Consider the following 19,474-nt stretch of genomic DNA (forward strand, 5'->3'; position numbering starts at 1 on the left):
TTTTTTGGATGATTGTAGACTGTCTCTCTATTGTAAAAAACATGGAATGGGTATTATTTCCATGTTTTATTTGGTTTTGTTCCTGGGCTGTATTCCTAGTCCCTGGCGTGGTGCTTAGTAGAGGCTCAGAATATGCAGTTGAATGACAGAAATGTATTTCTGCACGTCTGTAAGTCACCTGAAGGCAGAGACCATCCCTTCTGTGTCTTTTTCTTTGTCTGTGGTTATGTCTTTGTCCATGACTCTGTCTTTGTTTATCTTTACCACTCACCACCTCTCAGCTACACCCCACCTGTAACTATTAGTTAAATACTTATTTAAATAATAAGAGGCAGAAAAAAGCATAGGGCACAGAAATAAAGTAGGGCAGAGTAGGGAACCCAAGAGTGGTAAGAAAACTAGCTTTCTGAAGCAAAGAAAGCTTGATTTCAGAATTTGGAAAGGGGGCTGGTAATGGTGGTGCATGCTGTAATCCTAGAAATCTGGGAGTCCAGGGTAGGTGGATTGCCTAAGCTCAGGAGTTCCAGACCAGCCTGGGCAAAAGCAAGACCCTGCCACTAAAAATAGCTAGAGATTGTGGTGGGCACCTGTAATCCCAGCTACTTGGGAGGCTTAGGCAGGAAGGTTGTTGGAGGCCAAGAATCTGAGGTTACTTTGAGCCATGATGTCATGGCACTCTAGCCTGGGCACTCTACCTAGGGTGACTGAGTGAGACTCTGTCTCAAAAAATAAATAAGTAAATAAGGACAATGTCAAGTCTCTAGGGGGACCAGGCAGGTAAATGGAAACTGGAAGTGTTAGAGTGATGGAAACCATTGTGGGTCTACAAACACTAAGCATCAGGTCCAGCTGCACGTGGCCGAGCAGACAGGGATGGGGCCAAGGGTAGCCACAGCTTATGATTTTTCAAGAGAAGGCAAAATTCTGGATTGCATGTGAAATCCTTCATGTTTTAAACTGTGGGAAAGTGTTGCACATTAATGGAACAATAATCAGGCTGTGAGTTAAACTTGAAATGAACATGGCTGGATGAAGTCCCGGTGTGAAGGTCAGGCCCACTTTCAGAGCATCTTGAACTTCTGCATGATGACTTGGGGAATGTACTCAGTGCTCCACATGCAAAATAATACACAAATGAGCATGGCTCAATCATTGGGGGGTAATAGAACTGTTATGATTGGAGTTTGACTTGTTTGTAAGTAAATATTGCTTTTCTGAAGGAGTTTATTGAGTCTTAATATGAGGACTTCATTTTTTCCCTTCTCAGCCTCAGCCCTGGGTCAGAAGAAGGCAAGTCATAGTAGGTCCCTCATGAAGCAGGAAAGAAGACAGACAAACAGGTGCTAAAACCAGTCAGGTAACCTGGTGGAGCAAGGATCAGACACCCACTAGTGTGGCCTCAGGAATGCAAAGTGGGAGACGTTAGGCAATAAGGCAGGTGAGACTGGTTTGAGAAAGCTTCAGGGAGAGGGGAGGAAGCCAGGCAGGGTACATGGAGGTCTGAAGTTAATCAAGATGGAAAATAAAACCCAGTGATGGGAACCGTGTTATCCTCTCGCCTTGCCTTCCCTTTAATCAAGTCTACTGGAGTGCCCACTATTGGCTTGGGACCACACTGGCCACAGGAGGAAAATCAGAGACAGGAGGTGATGGGGAGGCAGATGATGAGAGATTAGGAAATGAGTATGGTATTCGTTACTTGGGTGATGGGTACCCTAACACCCTGACTTGACTAAGACACAGTCTTGCATGAATAAAATGTACCCCATATATCTGTATAAATAAAAAAAGACATTTTCATCCTTTAATCTACTTAAAAAAATAACTTCTGAAAACAGAGATTTCTTCAAGATGAGGATGAGCCTGAGCTCTGAGCAGCAACATGCCTAAGACCTAGACGGGGAGGCAGACTGAATGGGAATCTTGTCTCTGTCACTTACTGGTTGCTTGACCTTGAAGAACTTTCTTACTGTCTTGAAGCCTCAGTTTCCATATCAGTAAAATGGATATAGTAATCAAGTGAATCTAATAATTACCTAAAATTAATTGTCTAGCATATAGGAAGTGCTGAACAAGTGTCAGGCACTTGTTACTTTACAGATAAGTCCTCTAAATAGAAGAATATGGAGGGGACACTGCTGACCCAGAGAGGGAATCACTTTCCCTCTCTTCCTTTTATTTCCATCAAAGCATGCACCGTAATTTGAAGGGATGTCCCTAGATGTGTACTACTTTTCCGACACTATCTCCCCCTTATCCTCACTAAGTTGCAAGGGTAGGGTGGCAAGTAGCCCACCTTCTTTGCTATCATGGCCTCTCAAAAGTCCCCTAGAACCTAAGCAGATATAAGGTACCTAATAATTATAGCATTGCCTGAGCAATGGGTGCTAATACCTTCAGATGTCTTAGCTAATCCTGTGCAACCATCTTACGGTCTATCATCATCCTCATTGTCCTAATGAGATGACGGAGGTGCAGGAAGGGCGATTCCTTTGCTTTAGTTCACCCAGCAAGGAAGAGGGGCTCCGCGGGGGTTGAAGTGTGCACTGGCCGGTGCTGTTGGCTGTGCCTTATCCACTGCGGGAGGAGACTTGTTGAATAAATAAACCTATGAAGGCATCATTGGAAGAGGTTTGATGGGGAGGAGACAGTTTATTTATTTGGCTGAAAGGATGAGTAGGAGTTTGCAGGCAAAGGAGAAAGGAAATTACGGATGTGGTAATGCTTGAAAGAAGGTTGTAACTTTAAGAGGATCAAGAATAGCAGATAAATGAATCAATGGATAAACAAACGGATAAATAAATAGATAGGTGTTGAGAGAGAGAGAAGAAGAGAGGGTGGGAGGAACCCCTGTGCTAGGTTCCGAAGGAGTTGAGACATTTTCTTTTACTTTCTTTCTTTGCAGTTTTTGGCAGGGGCCAGGTTTGAAACCACCACCTCCGGCATATGGGGCCAGGGCCCTACTCCTTTGAGCCACAGATGCTTCTTTTCTTTTGTTTTGTTTCTTTTCTTTCTTTGACAGAGTCTTACTCTGTCTCCCTGGGTAGAGTGCTCTGGCATCATAGCTCACAGTAACCTCAAATCTTGGACTCCTGTGACCCTCTTGCCTCAGCCTCCCAAGTAACTGGGCCTACAGGCACCCACCATGATGCCCAGCTAATTATTTTCTATTTTTAGTAGAGAAGGGGGTCTGACTCTTGCTCAGGCTGGTCTCAAGCTCCCAAGCTCAGGCAATCTGCCTGCCTCAGCCTCCCAGACTGCTGGGATTAAAGGTGTGAGCCACTGTGCCAGGATAGCTGGCAGTGGAGAAACCGGGGGTAAAAGCACGAAATGCCAGTTTTACTTATCTACAATGAACATTCTGAGTAGAATGAGGGCAGATCACAAGTTAGGAGAGATCTGTGGATCTGTGAGCAGGGACACCAGTTTGGAGGCTCTTGAAGTAGCACGGATGAGCACTATGGGTGTGGATCAAGCATTGCCAAGTTTCAGACAGTCCTGATTTGGGGGCAGGTCAGTCTCCAGGTCAGTCTCTTAGGTATTAACAGCAAGACATGTTTCCAGCTATAACTCAGAATAGTCCAGAAGAACTAACAGGGGCAAAACATACCCTGATTCAGAAAGGGATTCTTTCCCTAAATGGCAGTTTAAGCCGTTCCGTTTGTGATGACTGGTGGACTGTACACCCTGCCTAGGTGTGACTTTGATTCTTGCTCTGAGATGGCTATGTCTACACCAACTCAGGCAGACTCCAAACTCATGCAAAGTCTTCAGTTTGGGAATTTAAACATAAGAAACTGCTAGGTTTTGCAGTGGCCGCCATACCAAAACATAAATCACACCAAAATTGTTTGAAATACTGTCTTTAGAAGGTTATGTGTTTTGACAAACCTTGCAGCAAATTTGGTCCAGCTTTTGGACTTGTAATGAAACCTGAAACCAAGCATTCTGGCCTGCCTTGGGGTCTCCTAGCACAAGTTCCAAGCAGCCTTAGTGTAATCCCTACCCTAATCTCATCCTGGCAAGGGACTTCACTGCGTTGGGCTTTGCTGCTGGAAGGATCGGGTGGACGCTGCAGACATTTCGTGAAAAAGGACTGATCAAGACAGCATTTTGGGGACACTTTGGTGCCTGAGTATTTTTAGATAGTGTCAATTACAGAATTAGCAATACCTTATCCCCTGTTGGCTAGTGACTTGGAGATACCCAAGCCTTGATTGGGGCAGAAAGTTAATTAATCTGCTTATTAAAAAGAGGAAATGTCTCATTTGCATGCATTTGCATTCAGGTCTTGTATTCGTCATGTTTTTGGTGGTCTTTGGCTTCATTTCCTACATACCACTTACCTAGCTAGGTGTTTCTGTGAATAGGCTCTAAGTATTATCTGGTTAGCATTGGTTCCAGCAGAATTTGATCATCTTTTAGATCCCTTCCTTCTCTGTAAAGATCCTTCTCCCTCCTGTGGGCTGTTGGGTTTCCTTCCAGTTGTCACGTACCACAGTGGGGAAAAGATTTATACACTTGACCAGTGTTGGAAAAGAAAGGCTTTGTCCCCATCAGAGCTGGACATGTTACTGGGGATGGTCCATTCAATTATCTCTGCAATTTCCTGCTCAACTGAATTTTTCATGGTCGTTTTGGTAGAGAGTTTTCTCCTTCTTTGTTTTTCCTATCATTTGGGGAGGTCTGATTTTTGGATTTATTTTTTCCCCTCCTAGGAAGACAAAATCCATTGCCCTATAACTGTATTTTAGAAATTCCACATTCAGAATGATTGTTTTTATTTAATCTCAGAGAGGGGGCTGGGAAGAGAGGTGATTGGGGAGGGATGGGGCGTGGAGGGGCTGGGAAGAGGGGTGATTGGGGAGGGATGGGGAGTGGAGGGGGCTGGGAAGAGGGGTGATTGGGGAGGGATGGGGAGTGGAGGGGCTGGGAAGAGGGGTGATTGGGGAGGGATGGGGAGTGGAGGGGGCTGGGAAGAGGGGTGATTGGGGAGGGATGGGGCGTGGAGGGGCTGGGAAGAGGGGTGATTGGGGAGGGATGGGGCGTGGAGGGGCTGGGAAGAGGGGTGATTGGGGAGGGATGGGGAGTGGAGGGGCTGGGAAGAGGGGTGATTGGGGAGGGATGGGGAGTGGAGGGGCTGGGAAGAGGGGTGATTGGGGAGGGATGGGGCGTAGAGGGACTGGGAAGAGGGGTGATTGGGGAGGGATGGGGCGTGGAGGGACTGGGAAGAGGGGTGATTGGGGAGGGATGGGGCGTGGAGGGACTGGGAAGAGGGGTGATTGGGGAGGGATGGGGTGTAGAGGGACTGGGAAGAGGGGTGATTGGGGAGGGATGGGGAGTGGAGGGGCTGGGAAGAGGGGTGATTGGGGAGGGATGGGGCGTAGAGGGACTGGGAAGAGGGGTGATTGGGGAGGGATGGGGCGTGGAGGGACTGGGAAGAGGGGTGATTGGGGAGGGATGGGGCGTGGAGGGACTGGGAAGAGGGGTGATTGGGGAGGGATGGGGTGTAGAGGGACTGGGAAGAGGGGTGATTGGGGAGGGATGGGGAGTGGAGGGGCTGGGAAGAGGGGTGATTGGGGAGGGATGGGGCGTAGAGGGACTGGGAAGAGGGGTGATTGGGGAGGGATGGGGCGTAGAGGGGCTGGGAAGAGGGGTGATTGGGGAGGGATGGGGTGTAGAGGGACTGGGAAGAGGGGTGATTGGGGAGGGATGGGGTGTAGAGGGGCTGGGAAGAGGGGTGATTGGGGAGGGATGGGGCGTGGAGGGGGCAGAAGGAAAAGAATGGAGCAACAGCAAGTAAAGGTAAACTGAGGGGGCAGGTCAGTCTCCAGATAAGTCTTGGCATGTGAGTGAATCACCAGCCCAAATTCAGATGATTGGGGGGTAGGGACACGGTGCTGGTGCTTCTGTATTTTGTAGTAATCCCATTTCTGGGACATCACAACAGAGTGGCTGTCAGAGGTGAGTGCTCAGCCAGCAGTTAAACCACCTCTGTGCTAACAAGCCTAGCTAGACCAGGGTCCTGGCTGGAGGAAAAAAAATTAAAACCAAACCTCAGACCTCTTGTCAGACTGCGAGGAGAATTATATTTTTGAACTAGTCTACAGTGTGGACAGGAAATGACCTCTCCACAAACTGCTTCTTTAAAAACAAGCAGTGGTGCCTAAAGCTATCCAGCTCCTCTCTCTCTCCCTCCCTCTCCCTCCCTCCCTCCCTCCCTCTCTCTCTCTCTCTCCCTTCCTCCCTACCAACCTCCCTCCCTCCCTCCCTGGAGCTCCTGCTCTCTCCCTCTCCCTCCCTCCCTCCCTCCCTCCCGCTCCCCCTCTCCTCTCCAGCTACCGAGGGCTCCGACAGCAGTTCTCAGCCTGTGCTCCGCCTGCCTGGCTGCCTCCGTGTGTGCGAGCGTGTGTGCGTGCGCCTACTTTGTACTGTGAAGCACACAGCCCATGTGCTCTGCAAACGTTACTGGTACTCTGTTTAGCTTGATTCTCGACAAGCAGGCAAGATGTCCAGCACACCGCACGACCCCTTCTATTCGTCTCCTTTCGGCCCATTTTATAGGAGACACACACCGTACGTGGTGCAGCCGGAGTACCGCATCTATGAGATGAACAAGAGACTGCAGTCTCGCTCAGAGGTGAGTACTTCAACCCGGCCGTGTCTCTGTGGATATATTTTTTTTGCAAACTGTGCATGGGTTTTTCCTGGGGTTTCTGGCAGAATTCTACCTATGGGAAGTGTCCCACTAGATACCACCACGACCGTGGGGACGAGTGCCAGCACAAACCCACTAGTTTGAACGGTGGATGTCTAGGGACAGCAACTCCTGGAGCAGGGGACAGTTTCTGCCGAATCTCCAAAGAGACAACCCAGCGCTTGCTCCCAGAAATGTTGCTCTCCCAGAACTCTGAGGTTCCCAGGCTCAGAGTAGCTCCTGTTGGTGTTTCTTGAGATGTTAATGCCAAGAGTGATCATTTGCATCCAGCCCTTTTATTTATTTGTATTTGTTTTCTAACAAATCCCAGGGGAAGCCTGCTTTGACCTGCATTTGCTTTTCAGAGTCACCAGCATTGAGGTAAAGGGGGCAGAGGCGTAACCCTGCCCACTTTTCAGAACTAGGAGGGACACATGGGTGTGTGTATTTCTGTGTTGGATTCAGAAACCAGTTGCTTGGGGCAGGGGGATTCTTGACTTTCTCCTGGTGCTGCCTGGACCTTTGGACACCAGCAGGCTCATGTGAAAGTCAGTTTTAGTTTTTGCATATTTGGGATCTTGTGCCTGTAAGAGGGAGACTTAGCCTCCCAGGGAGGCAGTGAATAACTCTGGGAGCAGAGAGAACAGGACTTTCAGAACTTTTCTAAATGCAAAACTCCAGACTCCCCTCCTGCAATTTAAACATTTGGTGTCAGTGGACCTTTTCTCTGTGCAAGCTCAGCTGACAGATCTTGGTGCTGGGTCACCCAGCTGCCTGTACGGTGGGGTGTTGTGCTGAAGTGTTCTGAAAAGGAGTTTGTCATAGGTGCACCAAAGTCACTTTAGGAAGTAGAAATTGCTAGGAATTTGGTCTTCTCTGCAGAGAAAAAAAAAATACCCAGAGGATTTATGCCAAAGTGCTTTTAGGGAATAGCTTTGGTGGAATTTTAGATTGAAGATTGACTTTTAACTCTGGAAAGAGACTCAGTTTAGTTTGCAGTATAAAATAAAACACAATTTGCCTGAATTATTAACAGAGCCATAGAGAATTCATAACATTTAATGTAATTAATGCAGCTAACAAGATGTGACCTGCTTTCTGATTGGTTAATTGCTGAACAAGGACTTAGGTTTTTTTAAAAGCTGGGCTGTCTTTATCACTGCTATTTTCTTTATACGCCAATATACCATAGATGTTAAATATAATTGCTGGTACTGTTGCTCTTTCAGAAGTGACTGGCTTCTAGAGTCCTGCAAACTCTGTTTTGCTTAGGGAAGTAAGCAGCTGGCAGGGACTGATATTTGTGCGTGTTGTTTTGTGTATTTCCTTCAGATCTTTGTAACTGTGTGTTGGAATCTTGCATTTCTGCATTGATTGTTGGTTGATATAGCTTGTTTTAAGGATTAGGACAGAAAATGTCTTATCATTCAGGTACATAGTCATTGCAATGCAAATTTGAAAAAAAAGTCTCTTTAAAGTATGATTAATTTTTAAAAGGGGAACAGGGACCATTATGGTTCAATTCTAGAAAAGCAACAAGATTGAAAAATAACTTGTGTCCACCTCAAATTTTAGAAAGTTTTTGAGGAGTTGCAGAAAGAGATTTTTCACTCATCGCCTTGCAGGTTTCTCTGCTGTCTGTGTACCCTGTGGCCCGTAACACTGGGCCAGTCCTGAGCTGGGAGACTTATCTACAAGATTCCCCTACCCTGGCCCTCACAAAAATCCATGCCTTGCAATACAATCCCATATTTGTTTCCCATTTGAGACAAGGTATTTGAAAAGAACCCATCAGTAGTGTGCTTTGTTATTTGGCATGTTATTTTTTGTCAGAGCTAAACTCAGAAACTCCTAACTTTTGGATCACGGGGGATTGCTTTTAAAGACTGAGCTCTGAGCAGGAAAAAAACTCTCACAGCTTAAAAACTGGAAGAGGAAAGCTAGCTATGTCAAATCTTAAAGATGTTTTTAAACCTCTCTGCCTATGACAGTAAAGAGCTAGGAACTATTTTCTGGTGTGTTCTATAGGCAACCTCTGTAAATGCTCCCCACCCCCTTAATTGATCATTTTAATAATTATCCAAATAATTGCTCTGACACTTCTTTTCCTTGCCAAGCAATAAATGGTGTCATGAACCCAATTCCATACATTTATTTTCATTTCATGTAAAGAAAAGAAAAAATAAAACAATTGTTCCTAAGATATTTCAATATTAACTGTAAATATTAAATTTTGATCATGATGTGTCCTTAGGGGAAAAAAGTAACTTTTCATGAAAAGTTACACTATGCCTTTAATCAATGACTGTTATCTGTGATAATGCTGTTCTCAGTCCTGGAAACAAATTGGTTAGAATAAAATGAATGATATCCAGCAAGAGTTATCAAGTTTATTCGCAGTCACACAATATCAAAGAGGTCGTTGAGTGATTACTTTAAGAATTTAACCAATGCATACAGCTATTTGGGGCTACAGTGACTCAACTCTTTTTTCTCCTCCCCCCCTCTCTTAATCTCTCTCTCTTCTGGTCCTCACTCCTGTAGTATGTAGTATCATTTCATTAATTCTAAATACACACACACACACACACACGCACACACGCACACACACCCTTGGATAATACTTTTCAGACTTCATTCCTTTTGGAACATAGACTTGGCTAGAATGAAATTTTAGCAAATCGGTTTGTGATGAAGAAATTATAATCAAGTTTGCAGAGATTTCCTAGAAACCTCTTTTTTGTGTGTGGTTTTTGGCTGGGGCTGGGTTTGAACCCACCACCTCCAGCATATGGGGCTGGTGCCCTACCCCTTTGAGCCACAGGCACCGCCCGAAACCTCTTTTTGAATGGATAGAAATTAGTAAAGAACCATGACATTTTCCTGCTCTTCTTCCATCGCTGACCCCAGGGTGTTCTCTCGTGGGGACTGATGTATTTTTTCCAATTAAATAAAATCAAAGTCCTTCAGAAGCTGGATAGATTCAGTTGACAGAGCATTGGATTCGGAGTTATTCCTATTTTTAACTCTCACTAAGTAGTTGGCATGGATCTTGGTTCCGCATCTGCAAATTACTGGCAGTTCCCCTTTAATCTGAGAATTCAGGTTGGTTTTCTTTAGTAAGAGAAAATATTATGCAATAGAGTTAAGAGTGTAGACGTTATTTCCTTGCTCATGGTATTTTACTTAAAATCACAAATGGAACTGAAATAATCGTTTGATAGTGAAGACGACTTGGAGGTTCAGGCCCTTGACAATCAGTCTTGTTTAAAGCTGGCTCTTAGAGCAAGTATCCTTGGACAGTGTAGCTCCTCAGTAAACGTTTGTTGACCAGCCAATGAATCAGGAGATAAAAGAGGAGAGTTTGAGAACTAATGCACCTTCCCTGAGAAACACAATTCTCACACTTTTGCGCCCCCTACTCCCCCTCCCCCAGTTGAGCTCAATCTGCTTTAGGGCTCTGCTTCTCACTCCCTTTAAAGTGTGCACCCACATCCTCCACATTTCTTTTATCATGGGTCATCCAGAACCCTAAGCTTCCAGGCAAAGGAAAGCAAGTGTCTAAGAGATTATAGGACTTCACCTTCTTTACAAGGAATAGGAATGCATTAAAAAGCAAACAACAACCAAAATGATGTGTTTTAAATGCTGCTGACATTCTGGGAAATAAAATTTCATTGCAACATTAGAATTGCAATGGAATTTCATAAAGAAATGTGTGGGTGTCCCCCCAATTTTAAAATGAAATCAAGAGGAACTAACTCTTTGAGCTTGGGACACTGTTGGTCACTGCCATTCTCCAGCAAACCTTTTCTGCTATATATGCTGTCATAAATTGACCCCATATCTTCCAAAATTCATGTACTTAATTGGTCTTTCTGTGCCAGACATATTTTGGAAGAATACAACCGCACAATTCCATAATTTAACGTTATATGTATAGTCAGATAGGATGTAACAATAAACCTCCAAATTTGTTCTGTGAGAAGCTTCAATAAAAACAAAAACAATATATTTTTTTTCATTTACTGACAATGTACTATGAGATGAAAACACAGGTAAAATACACGGGAAACATCGTAGTGAACATCATTTTAAGTGGACGGATTTAACTCATGTTGGATTATTATAGAATTTAGTAAAGTTACACAAATCTTTGTTAGAGTGGCTAACTTTTCTATACCTTGTTTTCTCGTTCAAAGGACCTAAAATGTCTCCATTCAAACGAAGATGTTTTTTAAGTATATGTATTTTTTTCATGTTGGCCCCATGCTAATTTTAAAAAATGCCATAAACATCAGAAAAATGTGAGTTCCATTATGTAATTCTTCTGTTTTAATATTTATTTTCTTTTATCAGTATTACACATCCCTTCCAAAAAGAAAAAAAACACTGTTATTATAATCAGAAGCTGTACACAAAAGGATTTTATTTAGAATTACAATTTTTAGTTTTACAGGATTTAGTATGAATGTTAAAAATGTTTGAAGACCTTGAGATTTAAATCTGCTGGTTTTCACCCCTCCTCAGCTCAAATCTAAAACTCCCTGGGGAGGGAGAGGGGAGGAGGGAGGACCTTAGTCCTCTTTTCTTTCAACTACATTTTTATATACTTTAGTCACAGGGCTTCACGTTGTAACATCATGTTTATTCATGGAATAGCTTAGTATCATTGATGTTCAGATGGAATCTAGTTAAAATGAGATTAGTTATTTTGGATAGGTGAAAAAAAGGAAAATGCTTTGTGATAACTTGGAGGGTTTTTCCCCCCCTTAGAAATGTACAAAGAAAAATGTTGCTGTTGCTCTGAGGTTAATGAATGATTTTCAGTGTTAAAAACAGAACTTTGCAAGTTTTTGGTAGGAGATTGGTGAGGTGGGGGGAGGGGATGGGTGGTGGCAAGGAAAGCTATTTTGAAAATGTTAAATGAAACCAAAAGTACATTTTTAAAAATGAGAACTTCCAAACTCTCTGATTTTCCAGGCTTTCTACATGGCCTCAGAAAACAAATTGCAAGAGCTTTGTACTGATTTTATTTTCCTGACATCTTTTTGTGTTGTTTTTTTTTTTTTTCCATTTTCTTACTATGGAAACTGTTTTTAATTAAAAATTGCTGCAAACTTTCAACTCAAATTTAACACAGATTCTTATCAGCTTTCAATCAATGCACATTTAAATTTCTCCCTTTTTGGAGTGTAAATTATGATGTAGGATTTAAACACTATGCATTTTTTAATTTAGCTTTTTGTTTGGGTTTCAGAAAGAAATTAATTTAAATTGTATGGAGAACAAGACCATAAATCTCCTTTTATTACCGCTGTCCACATTAACTCATTTTTCATGAGAAACGCAGAGCAACCCCCTTTCTGAACAAGAAAACAAAACAAAAAACAATCTCAAACATCCAACTTTATAAATTGTTAACAGCAAGATTCATACACTTACTCATCTGGACTTGGTGGTGGGCCTCCAAGTATAATTGATGTGGAAAAACAATCTCTCTTTGAAATGTCAGAAAATGCAGCATTTAAAAAAAATGTTCAACTGATGTAGATGCTACAAATACCTTTGTCATTCTGAACAAAACATTTTCTTTCTTTCTTTTTTTTTTTTTAATCAATTGGAGTCCAGTTTTTTCTTTTAAAAATTTTTTTAAATTTAAATTCTGGTAGCATGCCTTTGAACTGAAATAGGTAATTATTAATATTTAAAATTTGAGCCATTCTTTCAAGAATTTTCATACTTCCGTCAATGACAATATCTGAGTTTGGAAGTGCAGAGAGTTAAGACACTTTCTGCCCCTAGAAGCGTATCATTTGGTGATGACGGGAGGTGGTATAAACCCACTGTTATGTGAGGAACCATCGTAGGTTATTGCGCTGTGTATGATGAGTGCACTCTCAGAGGAAAAGGCACATGCCTTTCTAAAAGGGAGGCACAGAATAACTAGCACCTCTAGAGTTTTCCCTGCCTGTTGGCAAATGCTCAGTGCCTCAGATCAGGTAACCTTCTTGATCACCTCATGTGATAGGTACCACTAACATCTGCACTTTTACTCGTGAGGAACCCGGGAACAGAGAGTTTCTGTACATTGTCCAAGGTCAAGTTTGACTTCAGAGGTTGTACTTCTAACTACTCTGCCACAGCACCTCTCTTGAAATAAGAAATACCAGCCAGGACTCTAATTGCCCCTGTAGAAAGTTTTACTGTGAATACACTCATTTTTGTCCTAGGACAAGTTGACTGTAGAGGTGACTTGGGAGTTGACCCCATCCACTTAACTTGGGTCTCTAGTAGTTGTACCTCAACTGCCTGACTTAATTTCATAATAGACCATGTGACAGTTCAAGAAATGGAGCCTGGGATGAAAAATATATGCTGGTGATTGAAAACAAACAAAACCAACAAACCAAGAAACACTCTGTATTGAAGAATACTTGGCATGCTCACTTTATCAATCCGATGAGTCATTGGAATTGTATTAGAATAGAATCTTGTGCATAATTGGCTTAAAGTTTTATTTATTTATTTTTTACTTAAGACATATTTTTACTTTTGCCCAGTGCCTGATTCTCCTTAGTCATGTTCTATGAAAGCTGGTGTTCTGATTGTTTTAAACAGTAACAGCCTGAGTACCAAAGCTGTCCCTCTGAGGTGGTGTCGCTCCTTCTGCAATAATGACCAATATTATACTTTAGGCAATTAAATTAGAATTAGAATTTGGCACAGTATTGGCTTGCTTTGCAAGTGATCTATTAGGAATCTTAGAGAAAATAAAGACGGGGAGGGGAAAGAACCCCTGACGTGTTCAGCTTCTCACTGTCCTAGTTAATCCTTGCTCTGGTCTCCCCACATCCTGTCTCTCTGCGGAGGTCTTTGGTGAGAGGCAGCATTTCCTTCCTATCCTTGCAGCTCTGTGAGCTACCTGTGAGGCCATTGCCTGCCAGTTGTTGGAGATAAGATGAATATCCTCATTTGGTCTCCCCAAAGCCAGAGAATCTTGTATTCGGGCACTCCTTTAGCAGACAGGAGACGGAGGCTTGGAGGGTGAAGGCTGTCTGAGTCTAACATAGACATCCTGGGATTCGAATCCCCAGCCCCAGCTTCTAACCACCTGATCAGTGCTCTTTCCTGGAGCATTCCTGTGAGCCAACACTGTCTGGCCTGCCACTATACCCTGCCCTTAGGTATAATTTGAAGTTTTAGTCTTCTAATTGAAAATAGAAGTTTAGCCTTAAAGATTTGCCATGAAGAAGAGGACTACCATTTGCTGGTGTCATTATAAGCCCCTATCCTCTCTTTTCTAAATGGGGATGGCCTCCTAACTGTTCACCTGCTTCCTCATCCCACCTTATAATATGTTCCCCACAAACTGCCAAGGAGACACTTTGATGCAGACAGCTGACCGTGGGCGTCTCCAGCTCTCCCTCATGCCTGGAACAAGCCCCATGCTCCTTGCTCCAGCTTTCAGGCTGTCCTGATCGATTCCTTCTCATTGTCCCGTTTCATCCCTTATCACGTGTTTACTGGGCTTGGGCCACAAAGGATCCAAGCCGATTCACATCTCCAGGCCTTTGCACTCAGTGGTGGAATTCTGGCACATGGCTTCTGATATAACGACTCCTCTAAACATTGGGCAACTTCATTTGAATCAGAATTTGGCATGGCACTGGCTTTATTTGTAGGTAATCAATTAGGTAACTCAAAGAAAAGTAGGATAGGGAAGAACCACCCCAGCACTAGGAGGCCCTCAGCTTACGTGTCCTGTTCCCAGCGAGGCCTTCCCCAGTCACCTCAATTAAGGGTAAGCCTCAGTCTGTTACGTGTCCTCTTCATCTTCCTAGGAATGACTGCAAGCTGCTATTTTCTTGCTTCTTGTTTATTCCCTAAGTGTTTGTTTGTCCTTGGTAGAATTTAAGTCTCATGAGGTCAGGGAGCTGGTGTCTTATTTATCATTATCTTCCTAGTACCTTGCAACACTTGGCTAATATGCAAAAAATATTGTATATCTGTTGAATAAAGGAAACTAAGTAGTTCTAGCACCAAGCAGACTGATGCTGGAGCTTGCCCTGAGTGTTACCAACAATTGCCTACAGTTCAGCTGGAGAAGGGTCTATGGGTCTAATGGCCTGTGAGTGTCCCCTGGAGGAACATATACCCACATCTGCTGAGAAAAGCAGCCCCAGAAGGAAGCATTTCTTCTGTGAAGGGCGAGTTGACCTGAGAATGCTGCTCTCGGAGTAAATCTCATGACTTCTGATTAAAAATGTTTATACTTACCCTAATTTTCCCCCCTCATTTAACGTTTCGACTACTTCCCTCTCTCTGGGTCTACCATAGCCATGAATTGTGATATGAATCATGATAATGCTTTACATTTCCCGGAACACTTTTGAATTTTAGGAAAGTGCTTTCAGGGACATTCATTAGCTTATTTGAAGTGATTTGCACAACAGAAAATATAGGAAGTTATATCAGCATATGATGCTGTGGTCTGTAATAACTGTGTCTGCTAACTGTAGGGTGTGTATGGGAGAGAGAGGGTGTGCGGAACATAGAACCACTTGTTCCAATCAGATTGTGTTTGTGTATGAGTGCATCTCTTGGTTAGGAAATAATAGATAATCTTTTCTACCGATATCTTTGGAGTGACAAAAACTGACCTGCTTTGGATAGAAAGGCCTCAACGTCAGTCTGACTTCCATTAAGACAGATCTGAGGGCTGAGTGTGGTGGCTCACACCTGTAATCCCAGCTCTGTGGGAGGCCAAGGCAGGAGGATCACTTGAGCTCAGGAGTTCAAGACGATCCTGAGCAAGAGCAAGACCCACAATTCTACTAAAAATAGAAAAAACTAGCCGGGCATTGTGGTGCATGACTGTAGTCCCAGCTATTTGGGAGGCAGAGGTGCTCTGCCCAAAGCAAGGCACTCTACCCAGCGCACGAAGTGAGACTCTGTCTCAAAACAAACAAACAAAAAATGATAGACTTGAGTCTAAATTCTAGTTCTGTCTCCTTCTTGCTGTATGATCTGAAGTTTCTTGACTTTCTTGAGTCTTACTTTTCTTAGCCTGAGTTTTAACGTTGTAAAGTGCCAGTGCAGGTCAAATACCCGGTAGTATTTTATGATAGGTGCTAAATAAACAACAACTATGATGATTTGAGCATGCCCATGTTCACCTTCTCTGAACACGTGAAGTAGTATAAGTAATGCAAAACTTTGCTTCATTTCTAAAAGTAATTTTAAAAATACTTTTTACACGGCCTGCACTAGCTGATTTCACATTAGTGAACAAAATTTGCGATAACATATTCTAGCCCTTGGGGTGTTGGTGTTCTCAGGTATGTAATACTGTAATACTGTTACAGCAGCGATGGCCTGGTCATCGTACACCTTGTTGTGGGAGAGACATGCCTATGGTTAAATATCATGAATTGACCAATATGTAGGACCAGACACACTCCATTTTGGTGGGAAAAAGCCTCGACTGGGGTTTGCTCCATATAAGAACTCACTGGAAATAAGTGAATGATGAAACGTTCCATGTAACCAGTGTCTCTGCAGGGCTGTCTAAATGGGGGCACCAGGAGAGGGCTGGTGGGAGCACGCAGCCTGTGGCCCCGCCTGGCCATTTCTTCTATAAAGAGTGCTTGACAATATGCACCCAGGTATAGACTTTTCTAAGAAAGCTGGCTTAGCACCTGTTGGTCTGCACTGGTAACAGTCTTTCCAATTGATCCACTGTGACACCTTGTGGCTTATCCCTGAACACAGTGAAAATGCACATGGTAGACGTGGTGATGTGTTAAACATTACCACGGGGGTCTTTCTGGCCAGAGGGATCGGGCAGATGGGTAGTAATGCTGCCCAACCCTACTGTCCTTATGATGTACCAGATGTCTGTCCCACTCATTCCAGTGATTTTTCCCATTGAGTTTTTAAAAATTACACACACCTTCCTATACTTGATTTCATTGACCAGGGCACTGAATGATTTGTAGTTGGAGCTCCACACTAAAAATAATTTTTCCATCAACCTTTTTAGACACGTATCTTGCATAGATCAAATACTAAATTGCTGCTCCCCCTTCCCCTTTTTTGGAAGGGAGTAGGGCTTGTTCAACTTCGCTTCCCAATGTGGGTCATTTCTTAGAACTCAGGAGGATTTTTTCTTGATACTGAAGATCTGTGTAGACAAGCAAACACTAAACTGGTAAACAAGCCTGACCATTTGGCTGTATACACAAAAGGCAACTCTTCTCATGCCTTGTAATTTGAACAATGATTACCTGCAATTGGCTGAAATTGCTTACTTGAAATTAAGCAGTTGGTGCCTATTACCTGCATTTGAAAGGTTCTGATTTGGTGGAGCCCACCACTCCCATAGTAGCTGAATCCTAGAATTTCAGGGCTGGAACAGACATGAGAGATCATTTAGTCTGAGCTTCTGATTTTAGAAGTGCAAAATCCAGACCCAGGTGGGGCTTAGTTGGGCTGTACATTGCTGCCAATTCATAAGCAATCTCAGGGTTAAGTCTCAGGACTTGGCTGTTAGTACATAATAACTGGGAATTGGCCAAGTCTAAACACTCTTACCAACCACTAATTTGTACCTCAACCTACAAAAACTTTCATGTTCTAAGCCCCATGCCCTAAGTCCTAGTTTTCCAGTTGTCTTAGAATAGCATCATGTTATTGATAGTGAAAAACACATCCTTAACCTTGATTGTCGTTGGATTTATGACATTCATGGTCAATTTATTTAAAATAAAATTTCATATCATTTAAAATCTATGCCTACTTTTTATCTTAAAAACATAGTATGTTATTAAGGTAGTGTATTTATAAAATATGTACAACAATGTGTAAAGAGGTGAATAAAAATTGTCTAGTCCTAGCATGCAAAAAATTGCTGTTAACATTTTTGTCCATAAATTTAATGCTCAGGTACACATACAAAGATCTTTACCTGCTTGGGAACATACTAAACATCATTTTGAATCCAGACCTTTTAATTAAAATTATGAGTATTTTACTGTGTCCTTAAATCTGCTCGAAATATAACCCGAGTTACCTGTATTATTCACATATATGTTTACATTTTAAGAATTAACACCATATAGATATTTAAAAAATTACTTGGCTCCTTGGTATCTCTTTTTGTTTGTTTTTTGAGACAGAGTCTCAAGCTGTCACCCTGGGTAAAGTGTTGTCATGTCATAGCTGACAGCAACCTCTAACTCTTGGGCTCAAGCTATCCTCTTGCCTCAGTTTTTCCATTTCTAGTAGAGACAGGGGTCTCACTTTTGCTCAGACTCATCTGGAACTTGTGAGCTCAAGCAATGCACCCGCCTTGGCCTCTCAGAGTGCTGGGATTACATGCATGAGTCACCACACCCAGCCTCCTTTGTGTCTTGATCTGAACTCAGAGAGTTCAATATTCTTAGCAATCCATCTTATCCCCTGGTAAGGTAGAGAGATGCTCCTATAAAGGAGTTAACTGTGGTGGCTATCAGAGGGCCATGAGCATTCAGTACTAGTCAGAAATCTTGAATCCAGGGATCTCTGTCTCCTTTCAAGGAAAATATCCATTCCCACCCCACCCCAACTCCCTGACAGATTCTTTTCACTTTAGCTTTCCTTTCTCTTGTGTTACTTCTGCGTCTAAGGCAGCTCGTATGCAGGCTTGTATTAAAAAGCCCATAAGAATATTTTTGCACAATTCTTACTGGAAAGAGGGAAGCCTGAATTAATCTTAAGGGTTAATGTTGATCTTGAATCAGTGGTTTGGCACATAGTGAGTTAATTTATGGCATTGTTTGAAGAACATGTCTTCGATTCAAGGGGAAAAGGGATGTCGGGATGTCTCAAAAAGCAGGCTATGTTGTGTGTTGTGTGTAATTATCTTATTTTCTTCACTGGATCGAAGAGATCCTTGTAGTCAGATACTATCTTATATATGTTTATATTCTATTGACAATTGATATCCTTTGTAGCCAATGACAACTTACCTTTGTGTATTTTTCTTTCTTTCTTTCTTTTTTTTTTGAGACAGAGTCTCACTCTGGTTGCCAGGGTAGAGTACCGTGGCATCAGCCTAGCTCACAGCAACCTCAAACTCGTGGTTCAAGTGCTCCTCCTGCCTCAGCCTCCTGAGTAGCCAGGACTACAGGTGCCCAAGATGATGCCTGGCTAATTTTTCTATTTTTAGTAGAAACGGGGTTTTGCTCTTGCTCAGGCTGGTTTCAAACTCTTGAGCTCACCCTGTCGGGCTCCCAGAGTGCTAAGGTTACAGGTGTGAGCCACTGTACCCTGCACAGCAATCTGTTTTTAAAGGCACATTTCACAGGTGCAGGCGTTTTGTAACTGGCCTCTGAGTTGTACTGTTTTTATATCAGATATATATATATATATATATATTTGTTGTTGTTGTTGTTGCAGTTTGGCCGGGGCTGGGTTCAAACCCGCCACCCTTGGTATATGGGGCTGGCGTCCTACTCAATAAGCCACAGGCACCACCTGGTTATATATATATTATAAATAAGCCTTATATACATATGCTTTTATTACAGTGCAGTGATGTGCAGTGAAATTATGTCCCCTAGCATAGCATCAAGTGCTTAACTTCTGGAGTCACACAGTTTACATACTTCTTTACTTAGTGGCTGTGTGACCTTGGGTAAGTTAACGTCCCCTTCTGTGCCTGGGTTGCCCTCCTGGGTATCAGGATGCTGATAGAATCTGTCTTTGGGTTGTTATAAAGATTGAGTGAGACAA

The 19,474-nt window shown here is 42.9% G+C and overlaps 1 protein-coding gene across 10 annotated transcripts in view; it reads left to right on the forward strand.

Annotated features, from left to right (window-relative positions):
- The first annotated feature begins 6,232 nt into the window (after positions 1 to 6,232).
- LDB2 (LIM domain binding 2) overlaps positions 6,233 to 19,474 on the forward strand; it is a 338,074-nt gene continuing 324,832 nt past the window's right edge. For 9 of the 10 annotated variants that reach the window (XM_053577589.1, XM_053577593.1, XM_053577592.1 and 6 more), the window contains exon 1: positions 6,282 to 6,640. In XM_053577589.1, the coding sequence (XP_053433564.1) occupies positions 6,509 to 6,640 (132 nt within the window). In that variant the 5' untranslated portion in view covers positions 6,282 to 6,508. Of the gene's footprint in view, positions 6,641 to 19,474 lie in introns of all 10 variants that reach the window. The other variant, XM_053577585.1, reaches the window with a different exon arrangement.

The sequence above is a fragment of the Nycticebus coucang genome, chromosome 23 (assembly GCF_027406575.1).
Source record: "Nycticebus coucang isolate mNycCou1 chromosome 23, mNycCou1.pri, whole genome shotgun sequence".
Classification (NCBI taxonomy): domain Eukaryota; kingdom Metazoa; phylum Chordata; class Mammalia; order Primates; family Lorisidae; genus Nycticebus; species Nycticebus coucang.